Source organism: Anneissia japonica, unplaced genomic scaffold, assembly GCF_011630105.1.
Source record: "Anneissia japonica isolate Jap-2015-1 unplaced genomic scaffold, ASM1163010v1 scaffold288012_len1326614_cov192, whole genome shotgun sequence".
Classification (NCBI taxonomy): Eukaryota; Metazoa; Echinodermata; class Crinoidea; order Comatulida; family Comatulidae; genus Anneissia; species Anneissia japonica.
The window spans coordinates 639,967-661,079 of record NW_022756612.1 but is presented as its reverse complement, the minus strand read 5'-3'; the positions used below and the strand labels follow the sequence as shown (position 1 = coordinate 661,079).

The following is a 21,113-nucleotide window of genomic DNA, read 5'->3' as shown; positions in this document are numbered from 1 at the left end:
AGAGAGAAAAAGAAAAAAATGATAGCCCAGAATGCCTCAAATGTTATGTTCGGGCGTCTAGAACACAAAAATTTCGCGGGGGCATGCCCCAGACCCCTTACGACAGTGTTGTCTCAATCGGCCCAACTTTCGGCCCCCCTTCCGGCCCCTCCTTTTGGACATTTCTGGATCCGCCTCTGTTAGCTAACAATATGCCAATACATGAACACCTGGGAAGGAAGGTTCAGTCACGTTGTTGTCCAGCAAACGTCTGTACTGTATGGGGGCTGTCTCTTATACACATCTAGATGTGTATAAGCTGATGTTCTGTGTAGCGGATGACGATGAGGAATTCATAATAAGACTAGGGCTAGGCCTAACTAGACAGTGCAATAATATGTGATAGAAAGTACACTTTCGAAAGAAATAAATTAAAATAAAATTTTAAAAAACAAAAGCAAATAACTAAGAATAATTCAGTTGCATATTATACAATGCTAACAATGCGGCTCTTGTATCTTGAATCTAGTACAAGGCATCCATGTGCAAAGCAGTGGTGTTTGTTTATCCATGAAAAAAGCATGCCGGGATAGTTTGCCTTACCAGGAAAAGGTGACGTAATCTAGCTTATGACGTATGCATGCTAACTATATTGTGAGTGTGACGTCACCAAAAAATGAATATTTTCTATTATAACCAAAATATTAATAACTACAAGGTTTCTGGGCTTAAATTCCCTTAATACGAAATAAGGGTTGCACAATCTCCTTGCCATACAAATTACAGCTCCCACAGACATCTCAGTCGAGAAATACGGGTAGCTGAAGTTTTTCTTGCAAATCTGACTACGAAACCATATCCAAATTTCACGTTCCACTTTTGACCCTGATTTGTGCATCGCACTCACCGCTGAGGGCGGCGTTCCGAGAACTCTGCGTCTAGCGGGTCAATACATACTGTGAAGTTTATTAAAGAAATACTTGCCAAGGCTTTTCAGTAAGTTATTTTACGATAAAATGTACAAAATATTGTTTGTTTGAAGGTTTGCATGGCGAAGTATAATATATAATTAATGCTTGCGGTACACCACAAAGATAGTTCTGAAAAGAACTGTTGTAGTTGGTTGAGAATATCTCGACGTTTCGGTTGACTTGCTTCAATTGTCTTCAGGAGAATAATATCTGTTCCCCAGAATAATAAAATGTACAAATAAATGAGTTTGAGGAGTAAAAGACTGTAAAGATTTACTCGAGCAGAGGGTGCTGTACAGGTAGTACAGTCTTAGCTAACGACGTATTTTTCCTTGAAATATGACCAAGTTAAACTATTCATACCAACCAAATATTGTTATTGAATTATACCCGCCAGGGGTTTAGCCAGAAAAACAAAATAGGCCGTTCAAAATGGAAGCCAGTGGGCGTGGCACTGAGCAGATGGGAATCCCGACTGAATATTGGTACGAAAACAACGTACATTCAATCAATAAATGTGGCAAAGACAAGCCAAACCAGTCACTCGTCGCAAAAATCGATTTTGAGTTATTAATACAGGGTTAAAGAGTAAAATAAGAGCTATAAAATGGTAAAAAAATCATTCAAATTCGACATTTCCTTATGAAGTTACAAGCATTTAAGTATACAGCTGTTTACAGTAAAGAACAATATATGAGAAATCAGCCTTCAAAGTTTGATTTCAGTCATTTCTCATGCAGAAGCTATCATAAAATCTTTAAAAAGTGTTGTTTTAACATTGAAATTGGGAAAAATATCAGCACAGCATGATGTATAGATACATAAACCTCAGTTTAGTGAAATAACATAGATTTTTAAAAATTTTACATTCTAGCATGTTTTTGCTATTTTCTCTGAAACACAATTTGCGAGGAGTGACTGGTTTGGCTTGTCTTTGCCACAAATGTTGTTTTTATCAAACATAAATATGATTTAGCTTTATAGTTTAATGTAACATTTGATAGATTTGAAGAATATAAAAAATTTGCAAAAGTTAGACCAGGCCCAATTAGGCTAGGCCGAGCTGAATAAGCCAAGCCGTTCAAGCCGTCACGGTAAAAGTAGCCGTCTTAAACAATTGTACTGTGAGCCATCCAAGACGGCCGGACGGCTCGTTGGCTAAGCCTATGGTACCCGCATGCTAAGAGAGCCATTGGTTATTCTTTTTAGTCATCACAGTCTGAGGGCGTCCTTTGTTATTGTTTCTAGAAAATTGCACTTAAGCAATAATAATAATAATAATTGTAATAGATCACATTTTCTTTGGTTCATCTATAATATACTCGCATAGATTTTTGTATGTTGACCGTATAAGATAACTGACACGCCACCCCCCCCCCCCCCCGTTTTATTGTCAGAATTTATAATTTTTGCTGCTTTTTATGGTCTTGATACTGCATATAGCTGGTTAAAAAATGATGCCAAATGCAGGGCTAATCTTGCATGTTTCTGGTGCTAATGTTGTAGGGGACACCCCTCAAGCTGAAAGTACTATGCTTTTAAAGAGATTCAAAATTGACAAATCGTCGACTACTAGCATCCCAAAGGTCATTTCCATCAACTCCATGTTGAAGGAAAAATTTGATGAAAAGGTACTTCATGATACTTACGACAAATACTTGGCGCCTGAAAACACACCAACCTTGGTGGTGCCTCAAGCTAACCCTCCCATAAGGGATGGAATTGAGAGAAGTGCTCGGAGTGCGGATTTAGGGGTGCTCGAAGTGCAGATTTAGGCCTCCAGAGACTACAAAAAGGAATTGTAGCCACAATGTCTGCTTATTCTAGAGAGTTAACCTCCGAGCCCAAGGGGGAAAATATGAAAATTTAAGGTTTCACATCGTTATTTGATCGATTTTCGCGTCTACTAATATGTAAAAAAAAACCATTTGTTTTCCTCCCCGACAAATTGAAGGATGGGGATGCCCTCTCGGTCACCAACCTCTCTCCCGCTGGCGCCACCCTGATCTGCTACTAATAGTTATCAAAGATGTCAAACAAATAAAATGATAAGATATAGAAGCGAATAAAATAGGTATATATGACTATTGTGTTGCTTAAATTAATCGATGGGAAATTCCCGATACAACCCAGATTTGTATGTTTGTTTCCATACCAACTCAACGCAACGCCTCCAGGCTCTGTGTTAAATAGAACTCGCAGAATGGTTAAAAATCCTGATTATATAAGTGTATATATGAGTTTAAGATGTGTCTCTTATACACATCTAGATGTGTATAAGAGACAGTCATCATACCCATCATCTTCATCATCACCATTATTATTATCACTACCATCACCAATAATAATACTCCATCATACATCAGGATATATATTGTCATCGCATTCATTATCATTACCAAATTCATGAGCATGTCAGCATCATCTTCATAAGATGATGTCAAGATCATCAACATTCTCATTGCCATCATTATGATCATTCGTGTAGATTAACACATTCCAATCACCTCCTAAATGCCTTCCACCAATATTTTTCCATGCTACTAAAAATGCTTCATCACTCAAAGATTGAATTACACAAATCAAGGGTTATATTGGTAGTCTATGAGTGGATACTTATGTGGATAAACTAAATAATTGCCTATTCTCACCAAAAAGATTCACTAGCCCTTCACTAGTACTTGTGTACAAATCTAGAACTCCTTCAATCAGAGTACAGTAGGCCTAAAGCGTAAAAGTAAAAATAACTGGTGGCCTCAATACTTACCTTCTTAACAAAAATCTTCCTCAATCTGACAAGATCGAGTGCTTCAGTGAAAGGAACCTTGTAAGAAAATTTTAAAATAATAGATAGTTAAGTTATAATACAGTTAATGTTTGCGATAATACTGACAACAACAAAATAAAAGCCTACCATATGTTATAAGGATTCTGTCTGCCAATCTCTAAAATGTTTGATCAGATATCATCAGTACAGTAAAGCAGTATAGCCATCAGATATGGATAGCCAATAGTTTGTTTTGATCAGAAATATACGGTAACATATCCCAATTACGTAACCCTCTGTCCAAACAGAGTTCGTAATTAAGAAAATTCATAATTCAGAACTTTCAAATTTCATAGCATCTCAGTGTGGTGAGGAGCCTAGGCCTATGCTACAAGTAGGGCTAGGTAGACCTAAGCCTTGCTATGGGAGTAAAATTCTGTCACAAAAAATGACTTGGATTTTACTTTTATTTTTGGAGTTCGTAATTGGGAGGTTCGTAATTGAGAGATGTTACTGTACTTATAACTAAGCCTTGCGCACATTATCAAGTTGTGTATGTGACATCACATCAGGACCATATATAAGCACATCATGACTATATATGGGCATAAAATAATTTTATCAATGAAAATTTGATAATCTGTAAAACCTTTAATGCTACCATAAATAGTAAACACAACATACCTCTAAATATTTTACTATACTTATCAGCTATTGTCCGAGCACTGTTCATAAAGCCAAGAAATAAATTCAAGTATATACTGCTGTCTCTTATACACATCTAGATGTGTATAAGAGACAGGAACTACAGTAGGCCTACTGTATAATAAATAAAACATTCATAATACACTTGCTGTTAAGTATTAAATTAAAACAATTCAAACCATTTCTTTCGGTCGGCAGTAAGTTTGCATGAACAACTTAAATAAACAATCGATTTAAGTCGTCAGATTGTAAATAAGTCTATTCCTGGAGATGAACAAATAAAGTTTGAAATATAGAATCACGATGGCTTACATCACTTTCTTCGGAGTTTGTATCATAAATTCATACTGTCTTCTGAATATACTGTAATATATATATTCACTATTAATTTAACAGTATATATTGTCGATGATCAGTAATGATAGTGGTGGTGATTCTCTTCTTTATTGCACTGTACATACCAAAATAAAGTTGATTATTGATCAATTCAAATAAATGTTGAAAGGTATGATAACAACTTTGACTCATGTTTCAATTTTGTGTAGTATTGAGTTGAACAACACATGCATTCTTTTCACTTGATGATTCTATCTCCTCTGATGATGCAGTTTGGCCTGGCTAATGATTCTTTCTCCTGTTATGGATGTGACATATTTCAAGCAAAATTGAAAATTATGCCTGTTTATTTTCTAATTTTGAACCAATTTTAATGTAGCTTGATTTGACTGATTTAATTTATGTGAGTCTTTAAATAGTAAAACATTAACAAAAAATAACATAAATGACAAAAGGTTACAACATATACAATTTTTACACCATTTTTATTACTTTTTAAACATTGCCGATTTTGCATTTTAAAATGTTTTGGCGATATTTTTATTTTAGGGGTTTATCTTATTTAATTTAAGTATGTTATTATAATACATTTGAGGTAGACCCTGGCCATATATATATACTATTCAATGCAAAAAAAAGTAAGTGGATTGATGCAGTGGTTAAGAAGATATAGGCCGTTGAAAAAGTGCCGATTTTGCACATTTTTGAGACATTTGCGAAAAATTGCCAAAAAATGCAGAGGGACCATACTCGTGGGCCGTTATTTTAAAAACCACATTGCAGAGTGTCCCCAAAAAAAATAGACATAAAACCCTATGTGATCTACCAGATTGGTGAAAATTAGATGTTTTCTATGATTATTTTTGAAGTTATGGCCCTCCAAAAATGCTCAAAATGGCAATTGATGAAAAACGCCGTTTTTTAACCGTTTGACCCCCATTTTTGGCAACTTTGATGGGCCATAACTTTTGAACGGTATGTTGGATTTCATTCATTTAAACTGGAAAGTGATCAGTGCAGTAAGTTCTGCATATTAGATGAAGAGAGAATTCACAATAATGAATTTGAAATTTCTCATTGGGATACCTAATGCTAACAATGCGGCTCTTGTATCTTGTATCTAGTACAAGGCATCCATGTGCAAAGCAGTGGTGATTGTTTATCCATGAAAAAAGCATGCCGGGATAGTTTGCCTTACCAGGAAAAGGTGACGTAATCTAGCTTATGACGTATGCATGCTAACTATATTGTGAGTGTGACGTCACCAAAAAATGAATATTTTCTATTATAACCAAAATATTAATAACTACAAGGTTTCTGGGCGTAAATTCCCTTAATACGAAATAAGGGTTGCACAATCTCCTTGCCATACAAATTACAGCTCCCACAGACATCTCAGTCGAGAAATACGGGTAGCTGAAATTTTTCTCGCAAATCTGACTACGAAACCATATCCAAATTTCACGTTCCACTTTTGACCCTGATTTGTGCATCGCACTCAATACATACTGTGAAATACTTGCCAAGGCTTTTCAGTAAGTTATTTTACGATAAAATGTACAAAATATTGTTTGTTTGAAGGTTTGCATGGCGAAGTATAATATATAATTAATGCTTGCGGTACACCACAAAGATGTTGTTGTTGGTTGAGATTATCTCGACGTTTCGGTTGACTTGCTTCAATATTGCGGTAACGTACAGTAGCTCTGTATGAAAGTGGCTTTTGAGTAACTTAAATCACTTAAATCACGTTCAAAAGAACAAACACAGCAATTACGATGACTTTTACAGCAAGCCGCCATAGCAATCTCCCTGTAAACACCACAGTGCCAGTCCATTGTTTACAGTAACATCCAACACCCAAGTTAGGCCATGTGACACCAAATAGGTCTATTGATCCAAGTTCAAATGAAACTTTGCAAATATAAATAAGCATTATCAATCATTCTATCAATCGTTATCAGGGGCCGATCTGGGGAGCACGGGGACAAGTCCCACCAAAAAAAAATAAAGAAAAAAGGAAAAGAAAGTCCAGAAAGAGGAGGTGCATGTTACGTAGGCCAAAACAAGCTAATTTTTGATTTACAAAATAAAATAAATTCCTACTGTAAAAACTGTAAACTCCATCAGTGTCTATGGTCTCAAGCATTTCCAAAAACTTAACACCACCTCTGCTCAGTGTTTTGCTTGTCACATGGCCTTTCTACCCAGATTTTTCTCTAGATCCACCACTCCAACATTTAAATAATAGAGCTATTAACACACAAAATTTCATGGTGAGACAGAAATTTACTTTCCCCATAATAATTGTAATAGATCACATTTTCTTTGGTTCATCTATAATATACTCACATAGATTTTTGTATGTTGACCATATAAGATAAACGACAACCCCCCCCCACCCCCCCCCCCCCCGTTTTATTGTCAGAATTTATAATTTTTGCTGCTTTTTATGGTCTTGATACTTCATATAGCTGTTTAAAAAATGATGCCAAATGCAGGGCTAATCTTGCATGTTTCTGGTGCTAATGTTGTAGGGGACACCCCTCAAGCTGAAAGTACTACGCTTTTAAAGAGATTCAAAATTGACAAATCGTCGACACTAGCATCCCAAAGGTCATTGCTTTTTCCATCAACTCCATGTTGAAAGAAAAATTTGATGAAAAGGTACTTCATGATACTTACGACAAATACTTGGCGCCTGAAAACACACCAACCTTGGTGGTGCCTCAAGCGAACCCTCCCATATGGGATGGAATTGAGAGAAGTGCTCTAAGTGCGGATTTAGGGGTGCTCGAAGTGCAGATTTACAGTAGGCCTCCAGAGACTACAAAAAGGAATTGTAACCACAATGTCTGCTTATTCTAGAGAGTTAACCTCCGAGCCCACAGACACGCAGATTGATATTATGGCCCTATTAGGTAGTGCCAATTATGAAATAAATATGATGAGGGAGCATCTCAAGCCTCATATCTCACAAAAATACAGGGGAATTTGCAAAGCATCAAACCCTGTGAGAAAATTTCTATTTGGGGATGAGCTGCAGAAAACCTGCAAGGACACTGGGGAGAGAGCATCAGTGCTATAATGATCCAGTCTGAAAATAAACCTGTGACAAAGTTCAAGGACACTGGAGTCTCCAATACCTACAACTAGAACCCTGCGGGTGCGTACGTTCCTTTGTACGTAAAAAAATCAATGTACATTTGTGAATTGTAATAACTTATTGTATCTTTTTGAATAATGATTGTGTAAGGTAATACAGTATTTTCATTTTCAGTCAAAAAAAATCAGAGGTGGATCCAGAAATTCATGAAAGGGGGGGGGGGGGTAAGGGGTTTTGAGAAGTGCAGGGCAGAGGCGGTTGACGTTTTGCGCCCATCCTAAAGCTATTTTTAAGGCCTTCCGCGCAAATTCTCCCACCACCCTTAAAATCATGAAGAAACACAAGTTTTTGCCCCATAAACCATATTTTCCGGTGAATAAGCCGCAAATATTATACGCAATTTTCCCCTCGAAGTTTGGGGTGCGGCCTATACACTGGTCGTTAAACCTACTCCCAAAAAGTTCAGATCGCGAACCGCAGCGAAAATCAGGCGCCATCTGTCTAGCTTGGGCTTATGCTCCTAGCCCAATTAATTAGCCTAGGCTTTGAAGGGCTAGTATTTGTAATTATACTATACTCACTATACAGTGCTGTACTGTGATTCATACTACATTTTCTACGACAATCAAGCAATGGTTTGGGTTGCTTAAATAATTATTATATTATAGTTATGTTCACTCAAACAATTTTGAAACACGTTTTATTCGAAATCGCTTCGCTCAAAACAATAAATAAACTTCTTTTCGGGAGTGTTGTCCTAGAGGTCACGTGAGCAGCTTCATTTATGATGTCGCAACAAAACACACGTGGGCTGTTGAAACTTTCTGTTCGACGTCTGGTTCCCGGTGGCTTGTACCGTTATAGAAAGAGTACTGATACCGCTATATTTCAGAATAAAAGCTTGTGAAATTAATTTATGCAATAAAAACACGAGTTTTCTTGAAGTTTTAGTAATTATTTTACTGGAAATTAATTAAAGAAAGGCATACGTTCGTCCGTCTATCACATGCATCCATCACATTCTGTATATGTGTATAGACGGTCAGTCCATCATCACATGCTGTAAATTTATGTGTCCATAATTTTAAGTTCTCCCCCATCCGGGACTGTCCATCAGATACATGCCTTCATCACATGTTGTATATGTGTATAGACGGTCAGTCCATCATCACTTGCTGTAAAATGTGTCCATAATTTTAAGGTTCTCCCCCACCCAGGACTGTCCATCAGATGCTGTATTTTCTAACCATTATTTTCCCAAACATCATTTGATGAAGTTATGCTGTAAATTTATGTGTCCATAATTTTAAGGTTCTCCCCCCCCACCAGGACTGTCCATCAGATGCTGTATTTTCTGACCATTATTTTCCCAAACATCATTTGCTGAACTCCTGTCTCCCCCGCCAACCCTTAGGTTCGTCCGTCCATCACATGCTGCATATTTATGTGTCCAGAATTTTTAACCATCATTTCTTGGAAAATAATTCCACAAATGTTGATTTTTATTGCTTGACGGTAGGCTGGTGGTAGGCCAAGAAACCTACTTTATGAGAAGTGTCTATGCCTACACCAGGTCCGATGGTGTCCCCCAAAGAGAAGCCTACATTACGTATGTGTCTAGGCCTAGGTACACCAGGTCCGTCATCTTAGCCGTTAAAAGTATACTAAAACCCTAACACACAGAATACCTTCAAATAATAGCACATGTAAGTGGCCGATATACCACAACTATCTCAGCTTGCTCAATGTTTACTGACAGTCGCGAAAACAACATAAAGAACTTTTCTAGGCAGCTCGTGACAGAAACAAAATGTCGGGAAAGTTTGACCCGACGCATGCACAAATCAAATTTTCGACTAAAAAACGACTCAAAACTGGTGGTAGGGGGTATATGTTTTATCGCCTACAGCTTACATTTTTCATCTAACCAAAAAAACAAACATTTCTTGCACAATTGCATGTCCACCAGCAACTATCAAGCACAATGTATACCTGCCGCGATGCACCGTTTCGGAGCCTATTTGTTTACAAATATGCTGACCTCTTTTGGTGTCACATCTCATACACACATTTTACATGTGAACCATTACATTAGTTCCATGTGACCTAAGGTCACAAAGGAACTAAAAAGCCTTTTTTAGGTGGGAAGAGCCGAAACTTATATATGTTCCGAACCGGCAAGTCAGCCAATACAATGCTGCCAATCCCAACAAACCAAGCCATTACAGGCAAAATCACCAGACCACCTGGAAACAGAAAACACCAAAGAAATAGACCTGGAAAAGGGTTAGTATGCACAAAAATATTGGTGGTCGCATAAAGTGGTACGTTAACAAATGGCATACACTAACCTCGGATGAAAATATGTCTATTGTTACAGGAATAAACCTGGAATTTATTAATGGAATACCACCCAAGCAAGATAGAGTACCTTATCCATACAAATTGTCCTCTTATGAAATAGAGGCAGTAGGTTTGGAAATACAAAAGCTACGGGAAAAAGGTGTTATTCGCTTGGTGTCTCTAATGAAAAAGGAGAATTTATATCAAATATTTTTACTAGATCCAAACATGATGGTGGTCTAAGAATGATCCTAGATCTATCTGAGCTAAACAAGCATATCACATACCACCATTTTAAAATGGACTCTATTGAAAAGGCAATAACCCTTGTGACTAGAAATAGTTTATTTACATTGAATGATTTAAAAGTTCAATACCTATAGCTACAGAACACTGTAGGTATTTAAAATTTATCTGGAATGGCCAACTTTTTCAATTCACGGTGTTATCTAATGGCTTAGCATCGGGACCCAGATTGTTTACAAAATTAATGAAAGCCCCATTAGCAGTGCTAAGACAAAAAGGAATCACTATCATTGCATATATTGATGATAATTTGCTAATTGCGGACTCTTACGAAAAAGCGACTAATAATATTAAAATGGCTATCGCATTATTTCAGGATTAGGACTGACCATCCACCCAGGAAAGTCAGTGTTGACTACTACTCACGAAATTAAATTCTAATAAACTCTATAGATATGACTGTGCGATTAACTCACAGTAGGAAACAAGAGATAATTTCTTTCTCAAAAGAATTGAAAAAGCTTTAATAAGAAGGTTACAGTTTAGGAAACAAGCATGTTACATTGGAAAATTAGTATCATCCTTTCCGGCAGCGGATTTTGGCAAACTCCATATCGAAAGCTCGAAAATCATAAGATCATAGCATTGAGACAAAATCAATAACTTTGACGCAAAATTAGAAATTACTGCACATATGCGGGAAGATATAACCTGGTGGGAAGAAAATACTCCACTAATAAGTCGGTTAATTTCGAGGCCAAACCCAACTCTTACTATTGAATCTGACGCTAGCAGTGAGGGTTGGGGCGGAACAAATGGGGAAATAAAAACAGGAGGCCGTCAATAACGGATCTCGCTGTCATGGATACTTTAAATAGAAACTACTTGTTGGCAGCATTTTACAATTTGCATGCACTTTGTAAAAAGTTAGTACACTGTCACCTAAGACTAAAACTGGACAATGTAACTGCCTTAACATATATCAATAACATGGGAGGTACAAAATCCTACTTATGCAACGAATTAGCCAACGAAATATGGCAATGGGCTATAGATAGAAATTTATGGTTATCTGCTGTCCATCTGGCTGGGTAAGACAACACCATAGCAGACAATAAATCTAGGTAATTTGAAGATGAATTAGAGTGGCAACTTAACACTAAATATATAACAAAAATATTTGATCTGCTTGGTAAACCACACGTAGACTTGCTTGCTACACGCCTAAACACACAGTTGCCAAATTACGTTTTATGGTATCCGGATCAAGAGGCTGGACATTGATGCATTTTCATTGGACTGGGGAAGATTCTTCTTTTATGCATTTCCTCCTTTCTGTATCGTAGATAAATGCATAAAGAAAATAATAGAGGATAATGCGGAGGATATTCTAATTATACCAAAATGGCCTACGCAACCTTGGTTCAGGAAGTTGCACCATATGCTTATAGGCAAACCAATCAACATCCAAAAATCTTCTGACACGTTGTTGCTTCATGGATCGAATAGAATTCATCCTTTACATAACAAGTTAAATTTGCTTGCTTGCAGGTTATCTGGCAAACATTTATGTTAGATGGTGTATCGGAGGAAGCAGTATCAATAATCAAATACTCATGGAGGAAGTCAACGCAGAAACAATATCTAACCTAAATCAAAAGTGGTTCACAAACGGCAATCTACATCCAAAAGTATCAACGGTACTAGAATTCTTAACCGACATTTACAGAAACTCAGTTATTCACAGTTATATACACAGCGAGGAGTGCGTTAACATCTTTTCTGACGCTCAATACTGGACAGGCAATAGGAACACACCCGGCTATACAGTACAGCCCACAACAACAACAACAACAACATTCCCCATGCGTGCCACGTGTGGTAACTTTGTTGTAGTTGTGTGGTAGTAGGACCTACATGTACCACCAGGCGTAAAACGTGGCCTGATAAACAATTACACCACGAGAATGTTGATTGTTTTGATGGGTCGATTAACAGGAATAAACAATGTTTTGAACTACAGTAAACAGTTGTCAATTAAAGTAAAGAATTCAGACGTGTATCCAAGATATTATCGAGCAAAATACGCTGTGTAGTATTTTATTTTAATTGTACATTTAGTAAGTTCGATCTCACGATCGTCACTAGTCCTACCAAACATTGGCCTAGACTAGGGCCTTGATGATCGACCTGCTCATCATCAGGCCCTACTCACCCACGGACTCGTAAAAGATTATTACCTTGTTGATGTCAGTTAATCCACAGGTATCCATATGTCCTTTAACTAAACACTAGACAAATGCAATGTTAATTGTCCTACATGTTGGAAGAAAATTAGTAGCCCTAACTAATTGAAAAGGAGGCTTATATCGTAGACCTAAGGCCTATAACTCAGGCTGCAGCAGCAGTCGAGTCAAAAAAACATGTGCATTGGAATGTCAGAAAATAATTGGTTTTCGGCCAAAAGGTGATTGACATGACAACATATTTTTACCAGCCAGGGTTTTTTGGCGGGTGGCGCATGCTCAAACTATTGACAGTTATGTACAGCCCATATATTTGCTGAATAAATGGTCCTTCTCAACGTAAATTGTGTTTTTCTTTATCAATAATCTTAAATTAAGTAATTTACTGTAATAAAATGATTCAAAATGTTTAAAAACCTGTCCCATCATTGTTCAATTCTCACACTCCGTTCAGCCGTATGCATGAAGAAAGCACAAGTTCTACCTTCATAGACAGAACGCATTACAGCAGAATGAAGAAATTATTACACCGTGCCCAAATCCGAGATCGTATTAATAATTATACAGTTTTTGTAGAGAAAGATAAAATAAATATTTTGAAACTTCATTCAACTCATTACGGAATATTGTTTTTCTATTTATACTATTATATCAACTTTCACCATTCGTGACATTTTTATTTCTTCTTCATGAACTATTTATCCCCATTTTCTTCTGGAAAGATTTAGTACTAAAGTTATTCATAAAAATACAAATAAAATACAGATAACACAGGACAGTAATACCCCATTCAGACTAGCATTGCATTGCGATCGGTTGTAGCAATTGCGACAACCAATCGCACCCAATCGCAAAGTAAAATCGTGTGTGAAAGCTCACCAATAGTAGTCGATATGTAATCCATATTGCAATTGTTACCCATTGCAATTGAGTGCTACAATCTTTATTACTCCCGATTACCACGGAATCTGATCGCAACGAATCTGAACGAATTCCACAGGCACTGTTTGGCTTAGGTCAGGCAACATAGGCCTAGACACCGGAGACCTAGGCCCTAGAATGTAAAGTTTGTTTGTGTTGGTCTGAATGCGTCCGTTGATTGCGATCGGGAGTAATCAGTTTTGGATTACCACCGATTACATCGCAACCGATCGCAAGATAGTGTAGTCTGAATAGGGTATTACACTTTATTGTCATTCACATTGTCATTGAGATACAGTAAAATTATGATCATAATGATACTAATACAGTATATTATATTATAAATAAAATAAACGAATAGGAACAGTATTTGAATTTTTTATATATAGTATGAGGGACTAGACAACTTGATTTATTAAACTTTATTTTTATTTCTCCTTTCTTTTATGCTGTTCACAGTTGTTAGTTACAACAACGATCTTCACAGCAGAGAGGGATTGCTTGACACCGATTCAATCTAAGTGTTCATCTAAAAACCGACCAAAGACAAGAATCCACCATAAATCAACGTTAATGGTTTTCTTTAAACTTTGCCAAACAAATACTTTTGGAAAAACACTGTAGGCCTATTATCCTGATATTCCAACGTGCTGATGTTATTTTACCTTAAGTACTCAAAATCTCTACTACATAAAAAACAAACACCAATTTGACTAAATGTATTGTAGACATCTTTCTTATAATCTGGTGTTGCAATACAACAATTCTTCAATCTATAATAGGCCGATAGAAAATTCAAAAGTAACCATGTTAACCTACAATATTAAATAAAGTAAAAACAAATGTTTAATTATTGGAAGCATGTTTCCCAAGATAAAGAAACCAAACTTTCTTTTTAATGTTTTTTTAATTGTTTAAAAATATGAGCGAAGTAATTTTATTAAGAAATTGATTATAAGAGCCAATATTTACAAAAAGAATCAAACTATGTACACTTTGTAATAAACAAGATATATGATGAAAACCACTCTGCAGGGGTGGATCCAGTGGAGAGAAGAGCATGTTCCCCCTGTTTTGACACTAAATTTTTAAAATTTCAATGCATGTCAGTGTTATGCGTTACTCTCTTATCTCTTCTGAAACTGTTGTGGGCCCCCTTCCTATTTTTTTTTAAATTCTGGATCAGCCCCTGCTACGTGTTAAAAAGTTTTAAGAAACAAATATGTTAAAAATACTTATATACCCGCCCGAAAAATTAAACAACGATTACTGATTAAACACAGACTTGATCTGTAATGAAATTACAATACAAATATTTCTATTATTTGTTTAAATGCTTTCATGACATTCATTCTGCCAATGAGAATAGTGAAGATGATGATGATTTCTTTCAAATTTTTCATGACACTGATTCTGCTAATGAGAATGATGATGACGACGACAACTACAGCACAAAGGCATTCACTTTTTATTTCAGTTCTACCAGAATACCAACAATGACAACTAGAGTACCAATGTAGTACTGTAACTAGTAAAACTTCATTTTGGCCTATTCACGAAGTACAAATGAGCAAATATAATGCTGTTTTTTTATTATGGTCATCACATAACTTATTTACAATTAACATAAATTACATAGTACGGTACATAATAAACAAAAGTTAAACGCAGAAATAAAATGGTAGATACAAAACATAATTATTATACAGTACGCAAAAGTCAACAATTTAGTAAAATAAAAGTGCTGTAATCTATAGGGACATTCTCCGGTAAAGTGCTCAACTTTGCCATTTTCGTGTTGCTTGCATTCGTGTACCTTGTTCAAGCTTGTTCGGCCCGTTATAAATGATTATAATAGTTTAGTTTATACATGGGAGTTATATATTAGTAAAATATAAGAAGCTAGCGGTAGTAACATGTCGGGAAATCATAAAATAATAAAGCTGAAAATGCATAATCTTTGTTTTTCCCCATGTCGCCAGCCAAGATGAGTTCCATATAATGTTCCCCTGCTCGATTAATATGAGTGCATATCACAGATAATGCATACTATTTAACAGCCTGCATTAGGCCCTAATTATAGAGTATAAAACTTGACAATATCAAGTCACCGAATTTTTACAAGAGCTTCTTGAGTGCATGTTGCCAATATTGCAACCAGATACGTTACCGTTTTTTCACATGGGTTCTAACGTGCGAAAATAATAAGGTAGATGAATGTTTCCATATGAGTTTAATCAAGTAGACTTGGATGTTACATAACATATTTGGTATATGAAAATGTGGCTTTAAAATATTGATGTACAAGTGTAATAATGTCAAAAAAGACCTGTGTTACGTTCATGTCGCAACAGATACGTTACCTACATTCTACTGCCCTCTGGAAAAACGGCGTGCATCATGAAGAGCAATTCTATACCATACTTTAGTATGTTAAGTGTCACCTGATCGAGTGTAAAGATTAAGTCGGTAAGTATGCAGTTTTGACCAAAGGCTTTCGATTAAGAAAAGAGTCAGCCAGATACGTTGCGACAAATACGTTACGACAGATACGTTACTAATTTAGTAACGTGTGCAAACGAGACCTACGCGTCATCAATTCCCGCGTTCTTCACATGCGACTTACATTTCCGACAACCTTGAATGGCAAACAACATTATTGCGCTAAGCCGTTGCTATATTTAGTGGTATTTTGTCGAATACACTGTCCACAGTGGTGAGTAAGTTTATCAAGTATATTTCAAAATAATTTTAGAACGTACTGGGCCACAAATAAAAGGTTTGGAGCATATTTATAGACGTAATTCTATGTATACACATGCAAGGCCATCAACTGGCTATGAATGGTTCGTATATGGTTTAGTATGTAAACGTATTAGCAACGTAGTAGACCATTGACAAACTGGTAACGTATCTGATCAGCTTGGTAACGTATCTGTTAAAATGTTGTTCTTTCATTTACAGTGCATAACTAGGATAATACAGCTGTAGAGTGACATCTTATCTTTCAAATATATACCTGTAAATGTGAAACTAGCGGGTATGATTTAATGGGGGAGTTGAAAAGGGGGAGTGGTAAGAGCCAAGCTTTTACCAACTGTGAAACAGTGAGCGGGGGGGCTCGGTAACGTATCTGTTACAACATTATTCTTTCATTTGCAATACATTGTGACGGCAATACAGCTGTGTATGGTGGCACTTCGGAAAGTTTGAGTTTCAAACCAGTATGATAAAAAGTATATTCAACGATTTACGTTGATACGGTGTTGAGGAGCCCCCTCAATTTCCATCAAAAATGAAATTGAATGTAGAGTCGGTAAGTCTGCCATGATGGCAGATTTTTGAGCGTACACGAATTGCAAATAATATGGATATTTACAGCAGGGCTCATCAAGTTGTTGATTATCATAATCAAAGAGTTTGTTCAGTTTAAAAGTAGCAGAAATTAATTTTGAAGAAGTAATCTGAATGCAATACAAATGAATTAAAATAAATATTACAAAAATATTTGCGGATATTGCTTTAGATATTCACATAGCGTTTTTTTGTTGTTTTTTGTTTTGTTTATTTGTTTTTTTACAAAATCTTAACAAATTTCTTTTCTCTTTCCCTCTCTCTTTCTTCAGAAAAATGAGGAAAACGCGTGCGGATATACAAAAGGCGTACAGAGAGAGGAAGAAATTAAATGACCCTTCATTTCTGGAAAATGAACGTAAAAGACAAGCTGATTATCGTGTACCTGATTATTTAGATGATTTGACAGATACGTTACCATACATGTTCCTAACTTTGGATCATAATATGTGTATCCCAGTAGAATTATTTCTGATTCTTATCTTTTCATCGGGATGATAATGCCCGAGTGCGTGGTTGTATGAAAAATAAATCAAAAATGACAACCTTCTGGGTTATATATAGCAACTGCTGTTAATTCGACTCTTCCAATCCAGAGACAAAAACTGTTGACAGTGGTCATCATGAATAGAAAATGTGGGTTTTTTCTTGTTTGACCATTAATGTGATTACAAAAACGTCCTTACAGTGACTGCACATCACTAAGTGCAGTTCTTAACTGCAAACTTGCTATCATATCCAATTATTATATCTGAAACCAACCATTTTAAATAGATAAACTTGTGGTAACGTATCTGTTAGTTTATTAAAGACAGCTAAAAAGTGTCAATTTTCAAATGCTTTTCCTAAAAAATCGGGTATTGTTAAGAATCGCCCATGCATTGTTTCGTGTTGTGCAACTATTAAAGTTTATAATTTTGAAAGTTTGCCATGAGTTATTAGTGGTTGATATTTTAACATTTTTGAGACCAAACATGAACACTTTACCGGAAAATGTGCCTATAGCAACAATGGCAAAATAAATTATGGAAATGAAGAAATCCACTCAACAAAAGGAAACTGTAAATTACGGAAAAGAAATGTAAAATATTAATAAAACAAATAAAAAGAAAACATTAAATCAGTGATTTATGCAATGTTTGTAATATTTTACTTTGTTTTCATTAAAATTATTAATACAAATACTTAAATTTATAGAAGACTGGACATCGGGGCTTAATCTATTCCATTCGATAGCACTATCTTATGAAATACTTTTTTTTTTATTAGTCTCATGCATTCAGTTTGCCGTCCGAAGGACTGGTACACAGCTAGTATTAATTAATATTAGGTAACATTTGCGGCAAATGAAACATTCAGTGACAGTGCACGCGAGCCTATTTCGATCCTGTTCGTAAATAAAAATTACATTCAACCCGATTTAACTCAATACGGAACTTTTTTCTATTTATAGAAATTCACTTGCATCGAACTGAACTTCGTGACATCTTTATTTCTTTTATGAAATAAAGCTGTAAAGTAGGCCTAGTACTAATAACAATGATGATGATAATGACTACAATTGACAAGTGCATAAAGTTATCATTCATGTTATGAAAAGTTTTTTTTTTAAATAAGACCCCCAAAAAAATATTTCCCCCCCCACATCTGCACCCCCCACTTACCTACCTGCCTACCACCCCTCCCCACAATCCATGCATATCCACATGATTTTATGTTCCAATGATAAACCCTGCTCCCTGTCACGCTGGTCAGGCAGCCACCATCAACTTATAAATACTGTACATTTTTAAAATACTGTAGTATCAAAAAAGTGCATATCATATCATTATATGTACAGCTGCTACCCCTGAACAGTTTGCAAATTGTTCGCCCATTTTAAATAAATAGCTAACCAATGTTAAATATTGATCGGGATTGGAGCATAGTTCAATTATTCGAGCGAGTTTGCTCGGCCATAAACTGCTGATTGCCCTAGAGTGAACGTCAACTCGAGCAGCCATTTTGAAATCTTCAAACATCATTTCCCTACCTCGAGCACTCGAGCAAAAAGACGATTGACTGTCCGCGCTTGGATTTCAGTTCGAACATGGTTCGAAGAAAGCAAAAGAAAAAATTACATCGAATTTAATACTCTTAATAAGTTTTAAATTGTTGTCTCAATATAAAATACGATCAAAGTAATACTAACAAAAATCGGGTTAACAGTCACGAAGTCCAGGCTAGTGCTATACAACCAGACCCAGCTTAGGCTAGTTCTACTCTAGGCTCTAAGTAGTCTCGCGGACCTGGTTGGAAGACAAACAATAAGTAGCTCAGCAGGCCTATAGTTTCGTTTGAATGACCAAATGTCTCTAAAATTATACATACTTATTAACATTATTCTTGATAATCAACCTACCTGTCTCCATTATGCATGAAGAAAAATGGGGTAAAGCAAGCCTGGAAACGTATAAAACTTGTTTTGTGGCAGATAAAACGAGTCTCGAGCGATTAAGTACTCGAGCAATTTCCTGTCTCGATTTAAACTCGACTCTCGACAGATAAATGCAAAGCCAATTAAAAAGCGGAAATAAAAACTGCGCGCCAACAACTAACCGAATAGAAGACATTACACAAGTTGTTGCTAAAAGGTTGAATAAACTAATTTGTTGCTACCCACGTAATTAGGGCGAATCCTCAGATGTCCGGGGGTGGGGGGAAGTGGCGGCTCTAGAATATAATTTATAACACATCTAGATGTGTATAAGAGACATAACTATAACGTGCAGCGTTAGGCATATCTGAGGGCCGGGTATGGGAGGGGTGTTCCCTCCTCCCAAAACGAGATTTTCTTTTAAAATTGGGACTTCTAGATGGCGGGATGGGAAAAATAAGCCTATTTTTTTTTTTGGTCCGACTGCACGACGAGCTTTGGCCGATGGTGGGGGTGTGTCTTGACCAGACCGATGGGGGATTAATCCCCTGCCTACTCCCACCGCTAGGGGGTCCGCATACCCCCGAAAAATGTTAGTTTTCTAGACGCCGGAAATAACCTGAGGCGTTTCGGGAGATAAGGCCTAGGCCTAATAGGCCTAGACCTATATAATATCTTTTTATTCCTTTTTTTTTTTTACTTTCCAAAGGGTGGAGGAGATGTTGAACGATTTTGGCTTAGGCCTATTTAAACGATTTCATAGATAGATAGAGTCTACTAATAGGCACTACGCAAAAAACTGAGGCCTGCATGTAATTGTTTTTCTCCCGGGGAATGGGGGGGGGGGGTCTGCACCATCCCTACCAGTAACTTAACATGGTTAACAATGTCTATATGATGGCTTCGAATTTCAAAAACCGGGGGAGGAGTACCAAGATAAACCTGCATATGACACTATGACGATACGGTCAACGATAAAAGCAATTGTTCATGGCCTAGCTAGAAAATAAGAGAAATGTTCACACTAGCACGATTCGACAACGATTTATCGTGTACACGACAAAAAATAATTTCACGAATCAAATCAAATGATGTCATAATTTTGGGGAAATGATACAATCGTTTTTACTACTACGATTTTATCGTTTTCACATGATCATGACGTCATTTGATTTCATTTAACCGTGGTAGTGTGAAAACCTCTATTTATTTTATACCGGTATTTGCAATTGCTTTTTATCGCTGATCACAGGATCGCCCAAAACGCTTCAGAGGTTATTTTCGTGCATCTAGTTAAAAACATTTCGCGGGGGATGCACCGGACTCCCTATGGTAGTTTTGTCTCGATCGGCCCCACATTCGCCCCCCCCCCCCCCGATCGCCCCCCCCCCCCGATCGTTATCGTCATAGTGTAAACAGGTAACCTTGCATTTTTGTTTTAGTTTGTTATTAATACTCCATCGGCGGATGAGGCTATTATTAATACTAGCCATATGGTCCTTATATCTACCCAACCACTGGTGATAGAGAGTTAATTGTGGTGTCAATTTGACAATGACAATGACAATGACAAAAATATTTATTTCCTTTGAGCATAAAAATTTACGAAAAATATAAATGTACAACATTTTTAAAGATCAAAGAAAATGGGAAATTCCTGAAGCATAGCTTGTAAATGGAAATCCCAAATTACATAATTAAATATTTCTTTTACATATAAGGT

General features: G+C 36.5%; 1 protein-coding gene across 1 annotated transcript in view; it reads right to left on the bottom strand.

Annotated features, from left to right (window-relative positions):
- The window catches only part of LOC117124280, a 33,892-nt gene extending 14,344 nt beyond the window's left edge, over positions 1-19,548 (bottom strand). Inside the window, exon 1 of the mRNA XM_033270449.1 lies at positions 19,376-19,548. Within this exon, the coding sequence (XP_033126340.1) occupies positions 19,376-19,385 (10 nt within the window). The 5' untranslated portion in view covers positions 19,386-19,548. The remainder of the gene's footprint in view (positions 1-19,375) is intronic.
- Positions 19,549-21,113: the final 1,565 nt, after the last annotated feature.